General features: G+C 43.2%; 1 protein-coding gene across 2 annotated transcripts in view; it reads left to right on the forward strand.

Annotated features, from left to right (window-relative positions):
- Positions 1 to 22,014, forward strand: part of jbug (filamin-type immunoglobulin domains fbug) — a 258,097-nt gene that overhangs the window by 28,049 nt on the left and 208,034 nt on the right. For both annotated transcript variants that reach the window (XM_071586389.1, XM_071586391.1), the window contains exon 2: positions 4,377 to 4,722. In XM_071586389.1, coding sequence (XP_071442490.1) covers positions 4,377 to 4,722 — 346 coding nt within the window. The remainder of the gene's footprint in view (positions 1 to 4,376; positions 4,723 to 22,014) is intronic.

Here is a 22,014-nt window from a genome sequence, read left to right on the forward strand (position 1 = left end):
TTTTCGGCATTCGAACCCAGGCCCTCACTTTGGGAAGCCTGTAAGTTGGCCACCACACCACAAGCAGCATTCTAACATGACTAGTCCACATTCCTACTGGCTATTTCCTCCTCTGTGTCGTATTCTCAGTAGCTGTTTCCGATTCTGCTTTGCAAGGACCTCTGGTGATTTGAATATCTTGCCGTCTTTGGTGTACCTGAGGGGTCATCAATGAACCCCATAGGACATTGGAATAACAGTAACCATTTTTTATTTATATCGTATTTTGGCGAACAAGTTTTTTATTCGGATTTATCCACCATTCTATTTGAATATTGGAGGAAATAATTTCACCTACGAAACACCAGAAATCACGCAAAATGATGTCAGTTCAGAGTGCCAGAAGACTGTTTTTCGTATTGTCCTCGACATGGCGGGAAAATTGTTGAGTGAACAGGATACGACTCACGGGAATAGACAACGGTGCCACTCTGCTACAGGAGAATGAAGCCTTTGAGCGTGATAGATTGTTAGAGGTCTTAATTTGGGCGAAATTGAGACCTAATGGTCCCTTCTTCCATTTAACCCATGGGACGCAGTCGGTCTACGAGACCTTGACTATTTTAAGTATTTATTCACTTTTAAATCGGTGTACTGGAAACAGCAGTAGTATTGCTGTAACTTGCGTCCCCTTTGCCTGGTCTTACTGCATGTTCTCAAGCTAAATTGTTTACCACTTGAAGATTTCGATCTCCGTCTCTGAATGACATTGATATATCCTGATTCCCTAATGGACGATTGGAGGGTCGTCTCTCGGGGCCAGGGGAAGGTGACGCTGCGGCGAGGATTGGACTCTGCGGAGGCAGATATCACCCCCGTCTCCAACAGGTACCAGGTGCTGTCGGATGATACTCGGATATATGTCGGATAGGATACTCGATCACTGTAGGCCTTTTTTAGGATAGAGGGCAGGTCATTGAGTGGGTCGGTAACATCTGGGGCTAGCGTGTATAATATTATTAATAAAAAGTGGGTGGAAAATAGTCGCTAAATCCGGTATTTGTCGGTAAAGGGGTGGGGGAGGAGGGCTAGGTTTGACAAGAGAGGTAAGGCAAGGCCTTGGCGGAAGTAAAAAGTGCAGAGATTGGACAATTTATTTAAGGCTTCTCTGAGTCGGAACTCAAGGGAGCAGAGAGCCGATTTAAGGATTCGGTTTACATTCGGGAGGAGATGTGGGGAAGTGAGAGAAAGAATGTTGATGAAGGAATGTGTGGAATTGTGATATTTGTGAATGAGGCTACTGTGTTGATCCCGGATGAAGGTGCAAAAAAGAAAGGACTGGTGAAACTTGACTGCATGTAGACTGGGGTGCAGAACGGAAGGTAGGCCTGATACAGGGAACATAATGCATAAAGCATTGGGAATGATACCCAATGCAATGCATGCCGAGAGAAATTCAGAATGGTAGGTGTATTGGGCGAGTTTGAGAGAAAATTTCTTAATCTGGCGTAACCAAGGTGATGTGGGATCAAAGTCGTTCATAATGAGAAGGGTGCAAAAATAAATAGGAAGGGTGTTAGGATTGGTATTAAGTGGAAGAAGACAAATAGAGAAACAGTGGTGAAGGGTAGGATAGGACACTGAAAAAGGTCGTCACAGCTTATATATATATATATATATATATATAATGGGCTGACACAATATAACACAAATAGAAAAGAATAGACACATTTAAAAGAACACTCACACGGTAAATTGTTCGAGCTTTCGGCCCTCTCAGAGGCCTTCTTCAAGAGAGACTGAAAATATGCTATTGCTGGAGAGAGGGGAAAGAGCTATGGGCGGGGAGGGGAGGTGTGGAGGGAATGCTGGGAGGGAAATTAAATATGGCGGTTAAGGGTGGGAATTTTAAAGGAACGGAAGGATAGTATGTAGGCGGATTCACGAGTTCTCACCTCTATGTTGGTGGCTGAATCAGGTAGGGATTCTAGGATGCTTAGATCAAAACACTGGTCGAATGAAAGGTTGTGGGAATTGGCGTGTGAAGGGATAGGAAGAGAAGAGAGTGAGGCAGAATTGCAGGAGTACCGGTGATTATTCATTCGGATGGATAAGGGGGTAATGCATTCACCTATGTAAAAGGAAGTGCAATGCTTGCATGATAAAAGATAAATAATATTTTTTGAGAGGCAATTAGCGTGGGAACGAGGTGAGGGGGCTATGAGGGGATGTAGGGAGAGGGGAGTAGGCATAATAAGAGGACAGGTTTTACATCGGGGGCGGTTGCAAGTTGGGGAAATATTGGGAAATTTGTCACGGGGGGGCGCCAAAGGGTTGGTGGATCTCAGAAGTTTTTTGAGATTGGCGGGTCGTCTGTATGCGATAGATGGGCATTGGGGTAGTAAGGATGAGGTCGCGTCATTGTCATGTAAAATTGGAAACAGTTCTTTAAGGAGGGTTTTCAGTCTGTGTGATCCGGGGTAATAGGTGGTGTAAAGGTTGAGTCCTGCGTCAGATGTGGGCTTGTTATTGTGTGGTGTGTGTGGTCGGGTGGAACGGTGGATTTTATTTCGTAGTAACTTTTCTGGGTAACCGCGTTTGAGGAGTGCAAGGTGTAGATTGGCAAGGTATTTGTTGAGAGTGGCTGTGGTGTTGCAAATTTCGTGTCCGCGGATAGAGATATATGTATATATATATATATATATATATATATATATATATATATATATATATATATATATATATATATATGTATGTATGTATATGTATATATATATGTATATATATATGTATATATATGTATATATACATATATACACACACATATATATACATATATATAATACAAAATGTACAATACATAAATAATTTAAAATTATCTACAAAAATGAAGATGAATCAACTGAAGTCCATGAAAGTTCACTAATATTTTAAAATAGGGACCCTCTGTCATCTACATCTACTTAATACCCCGCAAGCCGCCGCAAGGGCGTGTGGCGGGGGGTGTTAGGACACCACCCGTAATATAGAAAAGAAGAAAAAACCGCATGCAAGAACCACAAATTCATACATCCACAAAAAAACATGGCATACATTCATGCCAGAACACTTACACCCCACACACATGCAAACACTCACACTACATCTTACATACACATGCACCTGAAAGTATACCTAACAGCTTTGCAGTGTTTAACTTTGCTCCGACTTGTAAATTCAATATTTTTAATATTTCTTAAGTGACTTTGGTTTCTTACTATTATGATTTCTGATTGTTCGGGGAAAGAATGAGTATTTGTATCTAACTGTACTGGAATCTTTCTCCCTTATTTTATCTTTGTGGTCTGATCTACCTAAGTAGTGTGGGGCCATTATAATTCCTTCAGTGTCATAGTTAAACTCGTTTGTTCTGAACCTTTCTAAAAGTCTAAGCCTCGCTTGTTCTCTCCGCACTTCAAGTGGTTCCCAGCCTAAATCCCCTAAGAGACCTGTCACACTTGTGTTCTTATCATAACAATTTTTATCGAATTTAGCGGATTTTCTCTGGACTTTATCTAATTCTTTTTGCCAATTTTTCTCCCAAGGATCCCAAATACTTGCGGCATATTCCAAATGAGGTCTAACTAGAGCAAAATAACACCTCTCTTTAACTTTTTCATTACATTTCCCCACCACCCATTTTATGAAGCCAAGTTTCTTTAAAGCTGATGTCCTCTTTGTTTGTAATACTGATGGCCATGATTTGAGCCTCGCTTTCAGCTATTGTTGCTTTCTGGTAGTATGATGCAGAAAGCAATATAAAGGTGCAACATTAATGTAGACATGGCATGGCTGCATTTGCAACATGCACCACAGAGGAACGGCATACTCTCATTTGTTAGTTGAGTAGTTAAAGGGAGAAACATTGAAATTCACGAGCATCAATGAATGAATATTAGCCGTTTATCGTTGTAACTCCGACAAGTTGACATGTACATCAGGCAGTTCCTGAACAGTATTACTTCTCTAAGAGATGTATCTTGACTAAGGTCAGGCCCACCAGGTATTGATACCACTGGCCTTAGTGGCAATTAAAACCATGGTATGTCTAGGGTTATCGTAAACTTTTAAGTGCTATAATATTTCTATTGCACACCATGGAGGGTTCATATGAAAATAATATGTACTAGAATATTTTTAATTAGAGAAATTACGTGTTTAAAATGCACACAAGTTTCAAGGTTTTCATTCGAATCTCCTCAGTAGAAGCAACGGGTCAATTTCCAGGGAAGCCCTCAAATTCCTGAGCCTCCGACGCAGGAGCGTGACTCCCACGGCGTGAATGAAGGGCCCATCGCCCCGGGGCACGTCACCGTGGGGCACTCCTGTCGCCTCTCTGACTCCTTCCATTTCCGCAGGTGGGGATGATGGCTCGGAGCCCCGAGGGCCACGCGGCTCGGGGCATGGCCATCAAGGGCCACGAGGACCTTTGGGTGGAGATCCAGGCGAACACTTTTCGCAACTGGGTGAACGAGCACCTGAGGAACTCCCAGGTGGAGGGGGGCCGCGGAGCGGAGGTGCGCGACCTGGCGGCGGACCTGTGCGACGGCACGCGCCTCGTCGCCCTCGTCGAGTCCCTGCAGAAGCGGCGCCTCAAGTCCTCCGGCGTCCACCGGCGCCCCACCAACCGCCACCACTGCCTCGAGAACGTCACGGCCGCCCTCGACGCCATCGCCGCCGACGGCGTCAAGCTCGTCAACATCGGTGAGTGCTCCCGGTGGCCACGCACCCGGCGCCGGCCAATGCCTGCCCTTCTAAGTCCTCGGTCACGCCTCAATCAAGAGACGATTTGATCCGAAAATGAGAGACATGCCGTTCCTGCCATACCTTTATACTTCTAGGAAGAGCATGTCATATGGCGTCCATTTTTTGTCGACAGAAACTTCTCATGCCGAACTACTTTTTACGTAGATCGCAGTATGGCAAAAATGGACAACATGTAGGAAACTGTTCTCCATGACGCAAACATGCGTCCACTCCATGCATTCTCAATTTTTCAATCAGGATTTCAAAGCAAAGACCAATCGAGATGCCCTACTCTTCTCTAAGTTCTTTGACAGTCAAACGTGGATTTGCACGAACGAAATCGTCCACTTTCTCGTTGTGGAGGTCATCAGTCAACGTTGATGGTCCTCCGGAACGCTCGTCATTTTCCACTGATTGACGCCCCCCTTTGAACCGGGTAAAGCATTGATAACACACGATACATCTCATCGCATCCTCACCTTAAGCCTCAACTCAAAAGTTTCCTTGAAGGATTTGCAGAGCTGCACGCAGAATTTCTGAGATCAATGCTGCTCCTTCAAAGAGCTCATTTCCGTGGATCCGATTTTTTGCCGCACTCCACGAACACTCCTTCACTTAAACGACCGTAACCAATCGAAAAAACAAGATTTCAGCGAAGTCGTTGAAGGCGACTGTTCGGGATGTTTTGGTGGACAAATGGCAAGTTCGGGAACTTTTTGAGTAGACCTCGTTACAGTTGCTTCTTTTCTGGATTAATAGAATGATTATAATTTCAAAGCATTTATTAGCATTAGGCTGCGTCCAAACTCATCAGTTGGGTGCATAAATCGCTCATATTTATTGAGTATACCATTTTGAAGGGCGTTCAAACTCGTTAGCCAGCAAGAGGACGCAAATGTAGACACTTATTCGGACCCCTGGAATTAGGATACAAGTATTTTATCCTAAATACGCCATATTGTGACCCCATAATTCCAAGTGCTGGAAGCTTGGTAACGTGCAGAAGAATAAATGCCATGGCGGGAATGCCACATATATGTAGGTCACTATAACGTGGCTTTTTTCTTTGAGAGAGAACACAATTATTATTACTTGGGGAGCGCTGTAAAAGTGCAGGTCTTTATTATCGCGAGGTGGGAAAACACGGAGCGCTTTTCGCAGGCAAGAGAAGTTTGGCGTCTTCCGCAAGAATGTGGTATTAATTCTTGTAATGAATTTATTTTATCAAGTTATTGAATACGGTCATTTGAAATGTAGAGGCAAATATATATTTCTTTGTTTGGTGTTTCAATTCCCGAAGAAGAAGAATGTCGTCTTTTTACATTATTTGTTCTGTGCAATCCTATTCGCGCGTTTTTTCCCGTGATTCATGCCTAGTTTGTGTGCTATTGAAGTCTTATTTTGGTATTTACATAAACATTACGGAAAATAATCTTCATGTATGATAATGAAACAATGCGAGAGTGTAAAAGTCATTCGCCTTGACCGGGATTCGATCTCGGATCCCTCGATGTCCGGCCGAGTGCTTTGGCCAATTAACCTATCGAGGCGCCCTCTTACACTCCGAAATTTTAGGAGCTTCAAAGGAACAAGATGCTGTGACGCTGGTGTACCACGCATCCAATTCACAGGCATTCGCAGCCGTGCGCACAGCGCCATAGTCCACGAGGTTAACGCCAACTTTAAACACTGGGCTGTTTTACCTTTGACAAAGATCAAGAAACTGCTTTAGCTGATGACTCCGTTAAAAGTTATTGCTGCGGCATCTCCCGCAGTTTCTAGGAATTTATCACGTATTGTGTTGGGTTTGGAGAGTGTAAGCATTTAGTAAAATTCTTAGCTAACATATTAGTCTACATTAATGCTACTGGGTAATCATAGGTCGTTCACCAAACCTTAACAAAGGGAGTCACAAATTTCACTACGAGTATATTAAAAAGTACCTAAAAATCGATGAAATCGAAAAATTTAAAAAGTTGCGACAAAACTAATTGTATGACAAGACGTTTATTGATTCCTATCTAAACTTAAGAAATATGAAAACTGAAGCTCTAAAAGTACGCCTAAATATAAATGAAACTCACACGGCACAAAGCATATCTTAAAACAATTAATGGTAAGGATCAATGACCGAAAACCTACCCTGGAGTAAAATACTTTGCAATCAGATGAAAAGCCTGAAACTATTGATATGAAATTCTCTATGAACTAATAAAATAAAGAAAAATAAAAACGGGATAACCTTTTAATACTAAGTATAGTTCGATAAAAGAAAATAAGTGCGAAACTAGCCCCAAAAATCGTCAAAGTTACTACATCAAAAGCGAAAAGTGGAAAGTTAAAATTAAAAACTACCGAATGAATTGAAAAGGGAACGCAGAATACAGCAAAAACCATTGCGTTGTTTTGCGACTCCACACAAAAGCTACGCCATCCCTGCAAAACAGATTCTAGGAATGAGTATAACTATCGCTAAGTAGGAGTCAGCAGTTTGGCAATAATATAAATAACCAAAACTAATTAAACTCTTTGTGCCTATGAAATTTCCCGTCACCGTAATGAATTACAGAATATGAAATCACCCTTATGCATACATTCGCCCGTGGCATAGCTCATATTCTTCCGGGTAATAAACGGAGGGGTCAATTCATTTGAGGATTACTCAAAACGTTTAAAATACTCTCCACTATTGCCTTCGACGTCGGTTGCGTAAATTGGTGGTTATAAGAGAAGAACCCGTTTGCTCGCCCCCCCCCCCTTCCGCCTTCCGGCCCGGTCAGTCAAATGGACCGCTTTCCATCGCAACGAGGCCCCAGTCGCCGTTGATCGTCGGCTCCAATGACTTTCTCCAGGAAACCGGGTGAGGTCCAGGCAATGTCCGACGAAGTCGTCCACGTCCGCCGCTCGGCGGAATCCCCGAAAGGACAATTGGGCGCTCCGCCCCGGGACTTGCCGGAGGAATCCCCGAAAGGACACTTGGGCGCTCCGCTCCGGGACTTGCCGGAGGAATCGCCGAAAGGACACTTGGGCGCTCCGCTCCGGGACTTGCCGGAAGAATCCCCGAAAGGACAATTGGGCGCTCCGCCCCGGGACTTTCCGGGGGAATTGTCGAATGGACCTCGTGCAGACGAGGATTCGGCGATCGCACGTTAGCCTGGTCATTCTCCCAGCCTGACGCCTAAAACCTTAATTTCAAATCAGTGGGTAGGTATGACCACTGACAGCTAAAAAAAATGCTAGCATAATATGTGCACCTGTAGATACTAACTGAAAAAAAGGAGAAGGAATTACTCCCAAATGGAACGTTGCCGCGTCACAAAATAGTTTTTAATATGGCAAAAAGGTTTATGGATGAAGGTTTCGTTAAATATCACTTGGAAATCCTTCTTCTGGGAATAAAAGAGAAAATCAATTGCTAAACTATGTAGAGAAGATGACGGTCAGAAGGCAGGCTATTTATGTAATTCAGAGAGTATTTGAAGGCACATAAACAACCGATGAAACGTTGGTAAGTTGCGACCACACTGTGTTTTCACTCCAATATTGATCCATAGAGTAAATAACACGCGGACACCAGCAAGGCTGATCGATTAAAGAATGTGTTTCGTCAAACAAATGCCAAGTAAATATTTGAATGAATTGCTTAAGGACTTCGCCTTGAAAACACGGCATCCCATTGAGGGCAGGAAACTTCATTTTATTTTGGAATGAAACAATTTGGAAGAAAAAAATGGTAATTTCCTGATTAACCATTGCTAAACACCCCAAAATACTACGTTGCGCTCATATTGGAAATCTTGGATTAGGTTACTTGAACCACGAAGTTTACACGTTGCATGCATCAGCTACTGGATAAATGCAAACTCGGATGGGCGTAGGTAGCGTTAACACTGTGGAGACAATTTCAGCACCACATTAAATTGGTCGAGGAGAATATACTGCGAGGTATTAAAGTGGGATATTGTCTCCGGAAGAGACTGACAACCAAGAGGCCTTTTTTCCCTCGCATGACTCGTGACCACCAAAGGAGGAAAGATCACCCTCGGCAATAGGAATAATTTCTAAACAAATCGTTATGGAATGCAATCGTTCGTCAACATGATTTTTTCTGGCAATCTCCCGCCGCCTCCTACACCCCCTCATGGTGACAAGTAATGCATGTTTAGATATCATGCATTTCTTTTTTCATGATTATAATTGCTTGCTCCCTTAGCAAGGAAGGCAAAAGTACCGCTAAAATTTATAAACCAAAATATTTGAAAACAAAAATTCGAAAATATTCATAAGATTAAAATTTAGTTTTGAACAGGTGGAACAGTTCAACTGTTTCGGAAGTGTTTTGGACCAAAATGGTCTGAGTAGTAGAGACATGAGGAGAATTACTTTGGGCAAAGATGCTTTCTTATGGAGGGAAGTGCTGAGAGAGACGACTAGCAAGGATGTTAAGAAACGGCTCGTCAAAACTTTGATATGGAGCTTATTTATGTACGGAGAGGAAATAAATATGGCCATTGAAGCAGGATGATAGGCGTAGAACGGAGGCTTTTGAAATATGGATGTGGAGAAGAATGGAGAATGTGAAGTGAATAGAGAGGTAAACAAATGAGGAGGTGCTATGTATGGTGGTCGAGGAGAGGGGATTGTTGGGAGAAATCATAAGGAGACGGGAAAAACGGATGCATAGCATATTGATTGGGAATGGAATGTTATGGGGAGAATGTTGGGCAAACGAGGAAAGGGCAGGAATAGGATAGGGATGTTGGACGGAATGAAGGGAGGAAGGAAATACACAGAGATGAAGAGTGACTTGTTGCAGAGCAGAATCTTGCGTTGTGTTTCATTATTAAAGGCAGTATATTATCATCTACGAAAGTCTCTCAGATGTGAATTATAGTTCTAGCGAAGGATCTAAATGGCTTTTGCCGACAACAGTTTGGAAAATACAAGAAAAAGGACGCTTAATTGATTGATGAAATTTTCGTTGGCGTCCTCTTTTCTCTGGAAAAAGAAGGAACTGAAGAAAATAATTCAAGAGGAGAAAACAGGAGGACGAGGGCTTTGGATGGACGGGGAAGGCAGGGATAGGTTTGGGAGGGAATGCGTTGGGAAAGGAAGGTTTTGCGGGAATGATATGGAAGGTTTTGAGAACACAGGGGGAGTGAAAGGATATGGCGGTTGTGTTAGTTAATGTCTGAAATTAATCCCTGGCTCATTCCAGGAATCTGTAAGCCAGATGTATGTCTGTTCTAGTTTTTTGAGTTTGAGCGGAGGGTTGCTAGAATGAAGGCAATGTAACATTTATCAAAGGGTATGTTATATTGGAAGGAGTTCTCTGGGATTGGGAGCATCCCAGACAGGGAAGAAGTCTTGCACGAGGCACGGTGCTTATTAATCGTAATATTTAGGGGTGTAGTAAGCTGTCCATTATATAAGGCAGGGCATAGTTGGCACTTCAGAAGGTAAAATACTTTACTTTAGGTTCACGAGGAGCCGGGAATCTGTGTGAAGTAGTTAAAAAGCGGGTGGGAGAGGGATGGAATTTGCCTTTTGAAAATAGGATATATTTTATGCCTTTGTTTATTTTTAGGCATGGGAGTGGCTTTGGGACGGGGAAGGGTGTAAGTTAGTGGATTTGTTGATTTGAGGAGGCCTGATAGGGCGTTTGAAAGTAACGGAGGGGTATTTGGGAAAAAGGTTGGCAATGCAATTGTGGTTCTTGAGGTTGGATTTTTTAGGATGGATCGCAGAGACGCCAAGCCCGGGAATTTCGTGGTACAATTTGAATAGCGTGGGTTTCTGCGGTAGTGGTAGTTTAGGGAGTGTAAGCATGTCTTTGGATTCTTTTGTTTAGGAGGGTTTCGGGAGGGGTTTGAGTCCTCACTGGAGAAGAGAATACACATACAAGATGTATACGAGTATATGTATATATATATATATATATATATATGTATGTATGTATATACATAGAGTGAGTGTTCTTTTAAATGTGTCTATTCTTTTCTATTTGTGTTATATTGTGTCAGCCCATTATATATATACATATATAATTAAAATTGTTTAACTTTCTTCAAAGGAAGCCTTTTTTTATATCAGTAGTGTTTGCCTCTGCATTTAGCAGTGTTCTTTGTCTTGCAGTTTACATCATGTCTATTATTCGATGTCATTTTTAAATACGAATGTGGGATTGAGTGTAGTTTAAAATTAGCAGACGGAAATGAGGAACTTAAGACTGATTCTGGACATACTTATTTGCAGTGCGAGCAAATGCTGAATGCGGACGATGAATTCATCTCAAAAGAAGTTCAACAATTAAATAATGGGAATATGCCTTTATTAATTATGTTGAGGGTTTTTCATAAACTGTTGTCATATTTTGCAGACATGAAGTGCTGGCCATTTAGTTTTGGTGTGTCGCAACTCTTGCCAAGGTATTGACGGGCGCTATACTAAAACGGTGGATTAGATTTTGGCGTCATGCCAATGCTATAAGAAATCCCTTTACTTCATCCCTCATCGGGTGGGGCTTGTGAATTTCCGTCTTTAATGAAAAACTTAATTTGGTTGGGCACGCCAGTGGGGTCCTGTTCGATCGTTTCTTCTTCTGCTGCCGCCTACTCGATATCCACTGCGATTATTCATTTTATCATCATAAATTTAAATGTGGAGGCATGATTTCCATGATGGAAACTAATATTGAATCTATAAAAGTAATTTTATATTAATCATGCGGCTGACAAAGTTCTCATAGTTGGACATTAATCCCGAATTGTATTCAGCAAAGGTATCGTAAATTGTAGAACTGTAGAGCATTGCAGTTTTTCTCATTAGAAACTCAAATCTATTTTCTATCTTTTTTTTATTCTCTTACACACTCTTCCACCATGAGAACCGTAAGTTGTGGTATTTCTGACATCCTTCGAAAACACTATTTCCTTATTTTAGAATTCTCATTTTCTTGGTTGTTATCCCTGTAACGTATTTACTCTTGTAGTCATTCTTCAATGGCAACGTCAGAAATATATCTGTTGACGATTTACGTTATAGTGTACCCATCCATACGAAAGTGAACATTGGATTTATAATTACTTTCGACAGTTCGGTCGGTGATCACATTTTGGTCTTCGAGGCTTCGAGGTGACATGCCATTCATCTCTTCAATTCCCAAATAGTCCTCCTTACAACGTAGAAATTACTGCGAATCTTTCGCAATCATTATGGAGCATCTTATCTCTGGTGTATCCCACGAGTGGAAGTTTAAAAACATCGGTCGTGGCTGGCAATGCGGCGAACGCGTTCTCCTCTGCCGTTGAAATCTCCGATCGGCCTTAAGAAACCATGGCGCTATTCGGAAACAATGCGGTCTTACAATTATACGGCTGCTTGGAAACGAGGTCTTTATAACATTAATCTTCCTTTTTCCTTAGTCGCTTGAAGCTCGGAAGCCATTTTCCAATGTCTCAATTTCCTTTTGGATATCCACCATTCATGAAGAACTTTATATGACCCTTGAAGCACCTCTTTATTCTCTTCGGGAGTCAGCAATTTGAGTGGGCGTAAAATGGTTTGAATTCGCTTTTTAAGATTTCATACCTCTTGAGGACATTTTTACACCATTGCTAAAGAATCAGATGTACGATTTTTCAATCAGTTATTTTTGACAAATTTAAGCAAGTCGCTTTCTCGTAAATTTGATTTATTCATCGATAAATCGATTGTGAATCCCGATAATTCGGGGCAATAATATTAAATAGAGGATGGTTGTTTGCAAATGACGAGGTGTGGGCATCCTAAAACAAGACCAATCGCTTCCGCGAAGAAGACGGCTTTTGGAAACGAAGAGACATCGTATCAAAATTGATTGGTACGTACATTTGAGAAATAAATGAGTGTCTCTCTTGAGTTTTAGGAATCATGCAAAACCCCACTATTAATGGAACAGAACCCCACATTAGTGCTTAATCAATGTGTAAATTCTCCATATCTTCGAGCCCGGTACGACCAATGCCCTCAGATGTACTGACCGGTGACGTCAGTGATTGCCACAGGAGCGAGGTCATGTCGTTTCATTATCAAAATGCCCAGGTCAGCAGCGCCACGGGAGTGGCTTGTTGCGTCTTCCCACCCACCTGCGGGTGTGCTCCGCGTCCGATGAAGGCGCCTTACCTCGTCGAAAACATTTCCATTTCCCCGCGAGTGCATGACGCCCAACAAACTATTCGAAAGGAAGAAGTGAGCACGAGCGCAGCAGTATCCACCAGCTGTTCCGTCCCGCAAACGCAACGGCCCCGTGCAATCGGAGATCCGGCGGAGGAGAGCGGCCCACGCCGAGCCGAGGCCCGCTCCACTCCCACGCCGCGCCGCGCTCTTTAAGGAGTCCCTCCAAGTGATCAGAGCGCGAGAGTCGAGTTGTCCTTATTCGAAGGCCGCTCAGAGCCCTCACGTCATCTCCTCTCACCCACGCGACGGAGGGGGGCCCTTGAGGCGTCGCGTGGGAAGGGCCACACGACCCGAGGAGCCCACGTGGCCCTCTGTCATCAGACGCCGCACCCGCGGGTCGCCGTATGGGATGGATGCGTGAGGCGTAGAAGCGCCGACGACAGAGAGAGAGGACTTCTAGCGTCGAGAGGGGAAAGCGGGGCCGGGACCCCACTTTCGCTTTTGCCCTCGCGCAAATGATTGGCAGCGTGCTACTTACGCTTTCATATTTTTCACGCTTGATTGCCCTTAACTGTTGATTATTTCACGACCGAGCGAAGCGCTTTCATTGTTCTCCTCTTGAATAGCGATTCGGCGATTTTCCACGTCAGATCATTGTGAACAATCTAGTGGAAGAAGGTTCAATTTTTGGGGAGAGGATAATCTGGGAAGATTGAAAGGGAATTTAGGGAAACAAGTATTGTGGCTGCTATTTGTATGTCACCAGCCGCGAAGATGAAACAGAAATTAACTCAAATATTTACTTATAAAATATATAAAAGAATTCTCAAGAGTTTCCGCTTAAAAATATGGTCAGAGAGCCTATATTTGGTGGCCAGACTAAAAAATAGAATAAGTGTTGGTTTCCATTAATTTTTCGGGGATAGAAATCCCTTGGGTAAAATTTAAGTACCTATCTTTCTTCGATCTGCTCGCAATACTCTATTTTTATTTCTCTTAACTTCGTCTTTACTTCAGTTACTAATTTATATTTGCCCCTTTGCAAATTCTAGCCGCACGTATGTATCGGCGAATGCTGCATAAGATATTCAATATCATAAATTATTTAGGCATGTTCTAAGTCCAACGGACGCCATAGAGGGAGAGAGCACTGAACCCGTCTACTGCTCAAAAATACGAGTTTCAAAAAAGAGGCATGCTGCATAGAATTGCTGAGAAAGATTTTCAAATAGGGCGGTACGGCAAGGCGTGATGTGAACTCGTTTCTTGCCCTCCCGAATGTCAGGTGATGCGCTCTCAGGTTGACCCAAGGGAAGGTTTTCTTCCGAATCTACGTAATACTTAAGTAATCCGCAATCCGCCGGGAGGGCGGGTGGCGGGGGGCTTTTAGGTCACCAGCCATGCATGCACAATCCTAATCATACCACCTTTGCCAAAAATACCTTTTTGGTCATGAACTGGAGCAAAGTTATTCATACGAAAGGAGGTACCTCAACAAGGGAGGCCTCAAAAATTTGCTTCAATTGCTGAAACTGCTTGCTAGTTCGGCCGAATGATTCGCTCCCGCCCGGCGTCACCTCTTCAGCTTCATTAATCCCCGGGGACGGTGGACGTCAAAGGATACGGGGGTGGGAGTAAAGGGTCAGAGGTCACCAGGAGAGCAGATGCACTCGTCCCCTGTCCGTAGCCGTAGGAGCGCACCCCGACAGAAGAGCGGAACGTGTAACAATTGCCCCCGCCTACTTCCCATGTTCGCGGGCGGTTACCGCCTCTGAGGGCCATTCTTTCGTTTATTTTTTCCTGTCTTCTTTACGGGCCCATGTCTGCAGTGCACGATGCATTAAACCGGCGGTAGCGCCGTACCACGGTGGTTCGCGGCATCAACTTTCTTGCTCACGATATGGGGATCAAATTTTTTACTTAGCCGATAACCCTCTCTCGTTCTCCACTCTCCATGCTAAGGACGCAACAGTTATTTCCACTGCATTTTTCAGCCGTGGCAGAATCCTCTCTACTGCCCCTTCCCAAAGAAATGAGTCGCAGATTTGTGACTGCCTCTCAAATATGTGTGTTGACCTGGCTCTATGGATGCATTCTTACAACAATCAAGATGAAAGGCATGGCCCCATCTCTTGCTGTATGACTTACAAGCGTCATTAAATACACGTGTGGGTTGAAATGTCTAATGTGGTTTTTTCGTTATTGGCTAATATTATGGCATTAAACTGCTAAATAGTTACGTTAACCGTGAATGTTGCATATTTTCATGTTCTTCGATCAATTGCTATTAAAAATTGTGTGCATGAACTCTTTGTTCTGAATGTAGCAGGTAGTATTTATCATTTCTCTCGTTTCTCCATTGCTTTCAGTAAATTCATCCCGTACATATCAACGATGATTTTTCTTCCTTGCGACTATTCTTAGTATATAACGCATCGTAATTATTCATTTTTATGTTGAACAACCTCGCAGTAACGTCTGATTCCCAACTCTTCCAAATAGATACATTTATGCTGGGCGAATAGATGTGGATATGTTTCACAAAGGTAAATCAGAACAGAGCCGCGTTTCGAATTTATTTAAAATGCTCCTTTAACCGTCCGACACATGTGAACATTACAGCTGTTCGCCCCGTGGCTATTTGCGTGTATGATCCACAATGGTGGCCGACTGAGATGCAAGCGGCTGCTATCGCTTGGAGCGCGACACCTGCTGCCGCGCGACAGCGCGTGTTCTGCCCCACCAGGGCACCGACCCCGTGTTTCCCCGACGCCCTCCTCCCACCTGCTTCCCTCCGGCCCCCCGCTCCGAGTGCGGCCCCCCCAAATGTGTCTCTCGACCTTTCAAAGGAACGAGCGATTGAGGGAATCCCTGCCCGCCGACCTCCTCCCCCCCCCCCGGCGACGACGTGTGGCGTCACCCATGGGATGACCCACCCATGACATTCCTCCGCGCCCACACTGTGCTCCGCGTCATATCCACGCGCTGATGGGGCAGCGTTTGTAGTGCTGTGGGAAGGTTGAAAAGGCAATTCTACAACATGACTTTTCTAAAATTAGATTAATATTTCATTGAAAAGGTATTTACAAACGAAAGCAACTACTGGAATTGATTTTATAATGATATAGTGACGTAAATATTTCATGCCCTCACCATGAAACTACATGAGGTGGAAGGGCTTGTGCGTTCCGATGACCACTAGAGCTATGCTGGCAGGAGGAATGATAATTGCTTCTGGTAGGGTCACCCATGCCAGATAGGTCGAAGATTAGGAGCCAGACGAAAGGTAGTCCACGCAGTGTCTATTCCTCAGTGAGGCGGCTGCAATGGTGTCTCACCCCAGTGGGACGGCCAGTAACTGATGGTGTCACGTTAAAAACACCATTGAAGAAAGCAACAGGAAACCACCTCAATTCTTTTCGCAAGACGACGTCCAGTCCAGGGCACGCGGGGTCAAGGGCCCTCTGGGCCGCGTGTGCTGCCCGTCTACGAGGCAATGTTGACGACAAGGAATTTGGAAAAGATGAACAAGCAAGAGGCAACAATGATATATCAGCGAGAGGATCTCAAAAATAATTGAGAGTTCGAAATAAAAAAAATGTACCCACAGAGTTTGGTCGAAAGAAGAGTTGAATAATAAACCGAGTCGCTAAATTAAAAGAACGAAAGATGTTTGATGAAAGATGCAGTGTGAGGAAATCGAAAGAACTGGCTCCCTTTCCTGATGAGTGACTTCCGCTCGCCATTGGGTTTAGTATAGGGTAAACTCTACAATAAATTACCATACAGACCTCCAGGTTGATTAATATATTATTATTATTAGGTAATCTACCACTTAAGGTAGGTTTTTGGATGGTCACAGCTACTAAATAAATATTTTGTGACTCTTAACAAAACACAAAATCCAGCATCCTACTCTACATCAGGTCCCTCTTCATCTCTGAGTACTTTCTTCCTCCCTTCATCCCGTCCAACATCCTATCCTGTTCCTTCAATTTCCTCGCTTGCCTAACATTCTCCACTCTATCACAGTCTTCAACATCCCACTGCCGGTCAAAACCCACTTCAACCACTTTTCCTGCCTCCATAGGATTGCTCCCAAAAAACCCCTCTCTTCGCCCACCACACCAAGTTCCTCACTTGTTTTCTTCTCTCTCCATTTCACCTTCTCCAATATTCTCCACACCCATATTTCAAATGCCTCCAATGTACGTCTATCCTCCTGCTTCAATGACCATGTTTCCGCGCTGTACGCTCTACGCTCCATATCTAAGTTTTTACGAGTCTTTTCTTGATATCCTTATCAAAGTCGCTGTCATCAACTCAATCCTCCTTGTAAAAGCATTTCTTACTAGCGCAATTCTTCCCATTACGTCCCTACCTTTGTTTACCAAGAAAATCGCATAACCTTTGTTTTATTAATATTGATTCTGATCCCATACCTGTCGCACTGAATTTCCAATTCACTCAGCAATACTTGCAACCCCTTGGCTGACTGACAAACTAAAGCTCGGTCATCAGCAAACCGAACTGATTTTACGAATACCCCGCCCACTTTCATTCCTACCTCCAGTTCTTCCCATGCCTCTTTAATCATTTCCTCCACGTACAGGTTGAAGAGCAACGGTGATAATGGGCAAACCTGCCTTACACCTCTTAACACTGCCCATCGGGATTCCCCGTTCCCCATCCGCACCTGAGCAGTCTGAGACATGTAAAGGTTGCGGATTAGCCTCCTTACCCTCCAATCTATTCCCATTTTCTTCAATATACTCATTAATTCTTCCCAATTCACACAAACAAAAGCTTTTTCTAAATCTACGAAGCAGGCAAATACTTCCTGGTTGTATTCTATATTCCTATCGATTAATAATCTCATTACTGCAATGGCATCACGTGTACCTCTCCCCTTCCTAAACCCAAACTGATCATCCCCTCAGTAATCATTCGCCCAACTCTTTATCCTTTTGTTTATGATCCTGAGAACAACTTTAGCTGCGTGGGATAACAAACTTATTGTCCTATAGTCCTCACATGATTTAGCCTTTATCCTTTTCGGAATAGGAACTAAAACTGATCTCACAAACTCTTCCGGCCAGATTCCTTCCTCATAGATACTACGAATCAGCCAATATAGCCTCTTCCTCCCACATTTTCCTAAACATTTTAGTAGTTCCGCAGGAATGTTATCCACCCCACGGCCTTATTTAGCTTCATCTCTCTTAATGCCCTTTCTATCTCGTGGTGGAGTATGCCTGGACCTAAGCTATCTTCCTCTAAGTCATATTCTTTTTCAATGTTTAACTTTGTTAGTCAAAGTTCTTTACTATGCAGTTCTTCTATATACTCCTTCCATCTCTCTTGCACCTTTCCTGCGTCAAATATTACCTTACCCGCCTTATCTCTAATTGTTAGCATAGATCTCCCTTTCTTACTACCCAATAAAAATTTAACTTTGCTGCACAGTGCACCAATTTCACCCTTCCACTGCAAACTTTCCATATCCTCGCACTGCGTCTTCCAGCATGCTTCCTTTGCTTTATTTGTTGCCCGCCTCAATTTATTGTTTAATTCTTTGTACTTCATGTTGCCTAATCATCTTTGCCTTCATTTTCTTCGCTCATTCATCTTTGTAATCATCTAATCCGTGATCCGTGGTTTCCTGATCCGTTTCACGTTAACGGTTTGAATAGTGTCTTTTGCAGCTTTCGATAACCCTTTCTTGATACTTTCCCATTTTTCTTCTATAGTACTTAGCTCTTTACCATCCTCAATGATTTCCTCTACAGCCTGTTGTTGAGGAAATCATCCTTCCTTTTCAATCCATTTAATGCTTCTACATGCCCTTTTTTAGCGCGCCGTCCCTCCCTTATCTCTTTGAAACGAACGCTACATTTCATAACAACTAACTTGTGATCAGAGTCCACATCCACTCCCGGGAATCTGTGCGAATTTATTACACTGTTCCTAAACCTGTGTCTAACAAGAATATAATCTAACTGACCCTTCTCTGAGTCACCTGGCATTTTCCATGTTTACCTGCGTCTTTTGTGGTGTCTAAACCAAGTGTTGGTAATCACTAACCCCTGTCTCCTGCAGAACTCAAGTTCTTTCTCCGCGCGGTCATTCCTCGTGCCTAAACCGTAGTCCCCCACCTCGACACCATCTCTTACTTCGCCTACCGTCGCATTCCAATCCCCCATCACTATCAAATGTTTCCCTGCGGGAACACACGCGATTATGTCCTCTAATTGATCGCCTATGGACTTCTTCCTCTGTATGGCTGCTCGGTGGCATGTATACCTGAATAATAACCAATTTCGTCCGTTCTGCTTTTATCTCTACTAGTAATATTCCATCCTTTACCTGTTCTATGTTGACTATGCATCTTCCTACCTATTTGTATAATACTATGGCAACCCCTCGTTGGCTCTCGTTCCGGCCGCTGTATAGTATTCTATTCTTATCACTCCAGTAATCCCCGCTATCTTTCCATCTCACCCCGCATAGACCTAAAATATCTATTTTTCCCCTTTCCATCCCTCGCTTATATTCTCCAATTTCCCTGTCCTCATCATTGTCATTACATTCCACGTTCTTATTCTAACTAATGTGGTCTTCTTCTCCTGCGTCTTCTGTCCTGCTGCTGCCGGTTTTCCCTTTGCAAGGGTTTCGTGGGATGACGACCGCGGAAGCCTTGCCTCTCCCGCTGCCAGGCACGACACACAGTTGATTGGGCTGAGACCCATAGTTTCCAGGACTCAAATTCTCTTTAGTGGCCATCATATTTATCTTGGAAATGATAATTGAGGTAGTTTCCCGTTGCCTTCCTCGATAGTGTTTTTACGTGACACCATCACTTATTGGCCGCCCCTCTGAGGTCTGACGCCATTACAGCCGCCTCACTGAAGAACAGACGCTGCGTGGACTACCTTTCGTCTGGATCCTGACCTTCGACCTATCTGGCATGGGTGACCCTACCAGCCGTAATTAATATTACTCTCGCCAGCACAGCTCTAGGGGTCATCGGAACGCACAAGCCCTTCCACCTCGTCAAGTTTATATTCCGGGGAGGGGATTACTATATGTATGAATGTATGTATGTATATATATATAATATTATATTTAAAAAACATAAACACAGAAATCAACCCGAAGGTCGGTTTGGTAGGTGATGGAGAGTTCACCCAGTACTAAGCCAGACGGCGTATGAAATTCACACATCAGGGAAGGGGGGCCAGTTCCTTTCCCTGCGCCTGTGGTTTCCTAGGAAGATCTAGATAGGTTGGGTGGTGTTGCAGGTGCCCAGAGATTTGCCCGGGAATCGATCCCGGGACCCTCCGGTAAGTAGTCCAACGCTCCACCCCCTGGACTACCGCGACCGACAATATAAAAATATATGTATGTATAATTATTATACTATTTATAAACATACATATATGTGTATACATAAATACAGAAATCAACCAAGTAATCGGATGGGTGGGTAATGATTGAGTTCATGTAGTATTAAGCTGGCTATTTCTTAAGAATAGTATATTGTACACGAAATGTCACACCCGGTAGAGATAACTCAGTACTAAACCCGACGGCATGTGAATATCACGGTTGGAGACCATGCTCCTTTCCCTGTAGTCGGACACACACACACACGCACACATACGAGTATATATATATGTGTGTGTGTGTATATACATATATATATATATACATATATATATGTGTGTGTGTGTATATATATATATATATATATATATATATATATATATATATATATATATATGTATACATATATATATACATATATATTTACATATGTATATTAAGGGCCCGACCGGAGGGCCCGGGTTCGATTCTCGGGAATCCTAGGAATCCATAACCTTCACAGGGAAAGCAACTGGCCCTCTTACCCTGATGTTTGAATTTGAGAAGCGCAGTATCCGTTTTTTAATATTTCAGCGGCTAAACTACCTTTCTCAACAGGAAGGAGAAAACTTGATTTTTCCTTCCGTTGAGAAAGGTAGTCGGACCACCTAAATATTAAAAAACCGATACTGTGAGTGTTTCTATATATTTTTTTAATATGATAAGTAATCTACTATTTAAGGTAGGCTTTGGATGGACACAACGAACAAAATAATTCCTTTGTCTCTCCGAACAGAAGGCAACTAAATACTTTGCTCTGCAGCAAGCCTGTCTTTATCTTCGCAGAATTCTGCCCTCCTTTTTTCCGCCTAACATTCCTATCCTACTCCTTAACTTTCTCGCTCACTAAAGGTTTTCCTCTCTACCATAGTTTTCAGCAAGCATCCCATGACTGGTCAATATGCTTTGCTTACATTTTTCTGGCCTCTTTAGGATTTCTCCCAACAATCCCCTCTCATCCCACACCATCCCTCAAACTTCCTCATTTGTTTTCCTTTCTGCCCACTTCACCTTCTCCATGCCAACGTTTCAAAGGCTCCAATCTACGCCTAACATCCAGCTTCAATGACAATGTTTCCGCACCGTACAAAACTATGCTCCATATGATTCTTAAAGAGTCTTTTCTTAAAGCCATTGCTGAACGTTCCTATCATCAATTCTCTTCTCCTTGTGAATATGTCTTTGCCTAGCACATTTTCTCTCCTTTAGCCCCGACCACTTTGACCATTTTGGTCCAAAAAAACTTCCGAGGTACGTAAACTGTTCCACATGTTCTTGTTTCTGCCTTCCTGTATTATCTTTTAACTTTGCCTTTATCTTTCTGGAAAACCGTTTAACCTGTGTTTTATTTGCATGTATTCATACCTCCAGTTTTTCTCATGCCGCTTTAATCATGTCCTCCTCATATACCTCGGCCAGCAAAACTATGTATGGAAAACCTTACCTCACTCCTCTTCCCAGCACACCCCATCCGGCTCTCCGTCCCCCACTCGCACCTGTTCAGTCTCATATACTCGTATCTACAGGTTGCGGAATAGCCTCCTGTCCCTTCAATCCTTTCTTATTTTCTACAATGTATTTATTACTTTTTAAAAGGAGACGGGCCATATTCGCCAAATACACATCGGTTAGAGCATCGACACGGCGAGTTGAAAGATCCGGTGTTCC

Source organism: Hetaerina americana, unplaced genomic scaffold (assembly GCF_022747635.1).
Source record: "Hetaerina americana unplaced genomic scaffold, ioHetAmer1.1.p SCAF_22, whole genome shotgun sequence".
Lineage (NCBI taxonomy): Eukaryota > Metazoa > Arthropoda > Insecta > Odonata > Calopterygidae > Hetaerina > Hetaerina americana.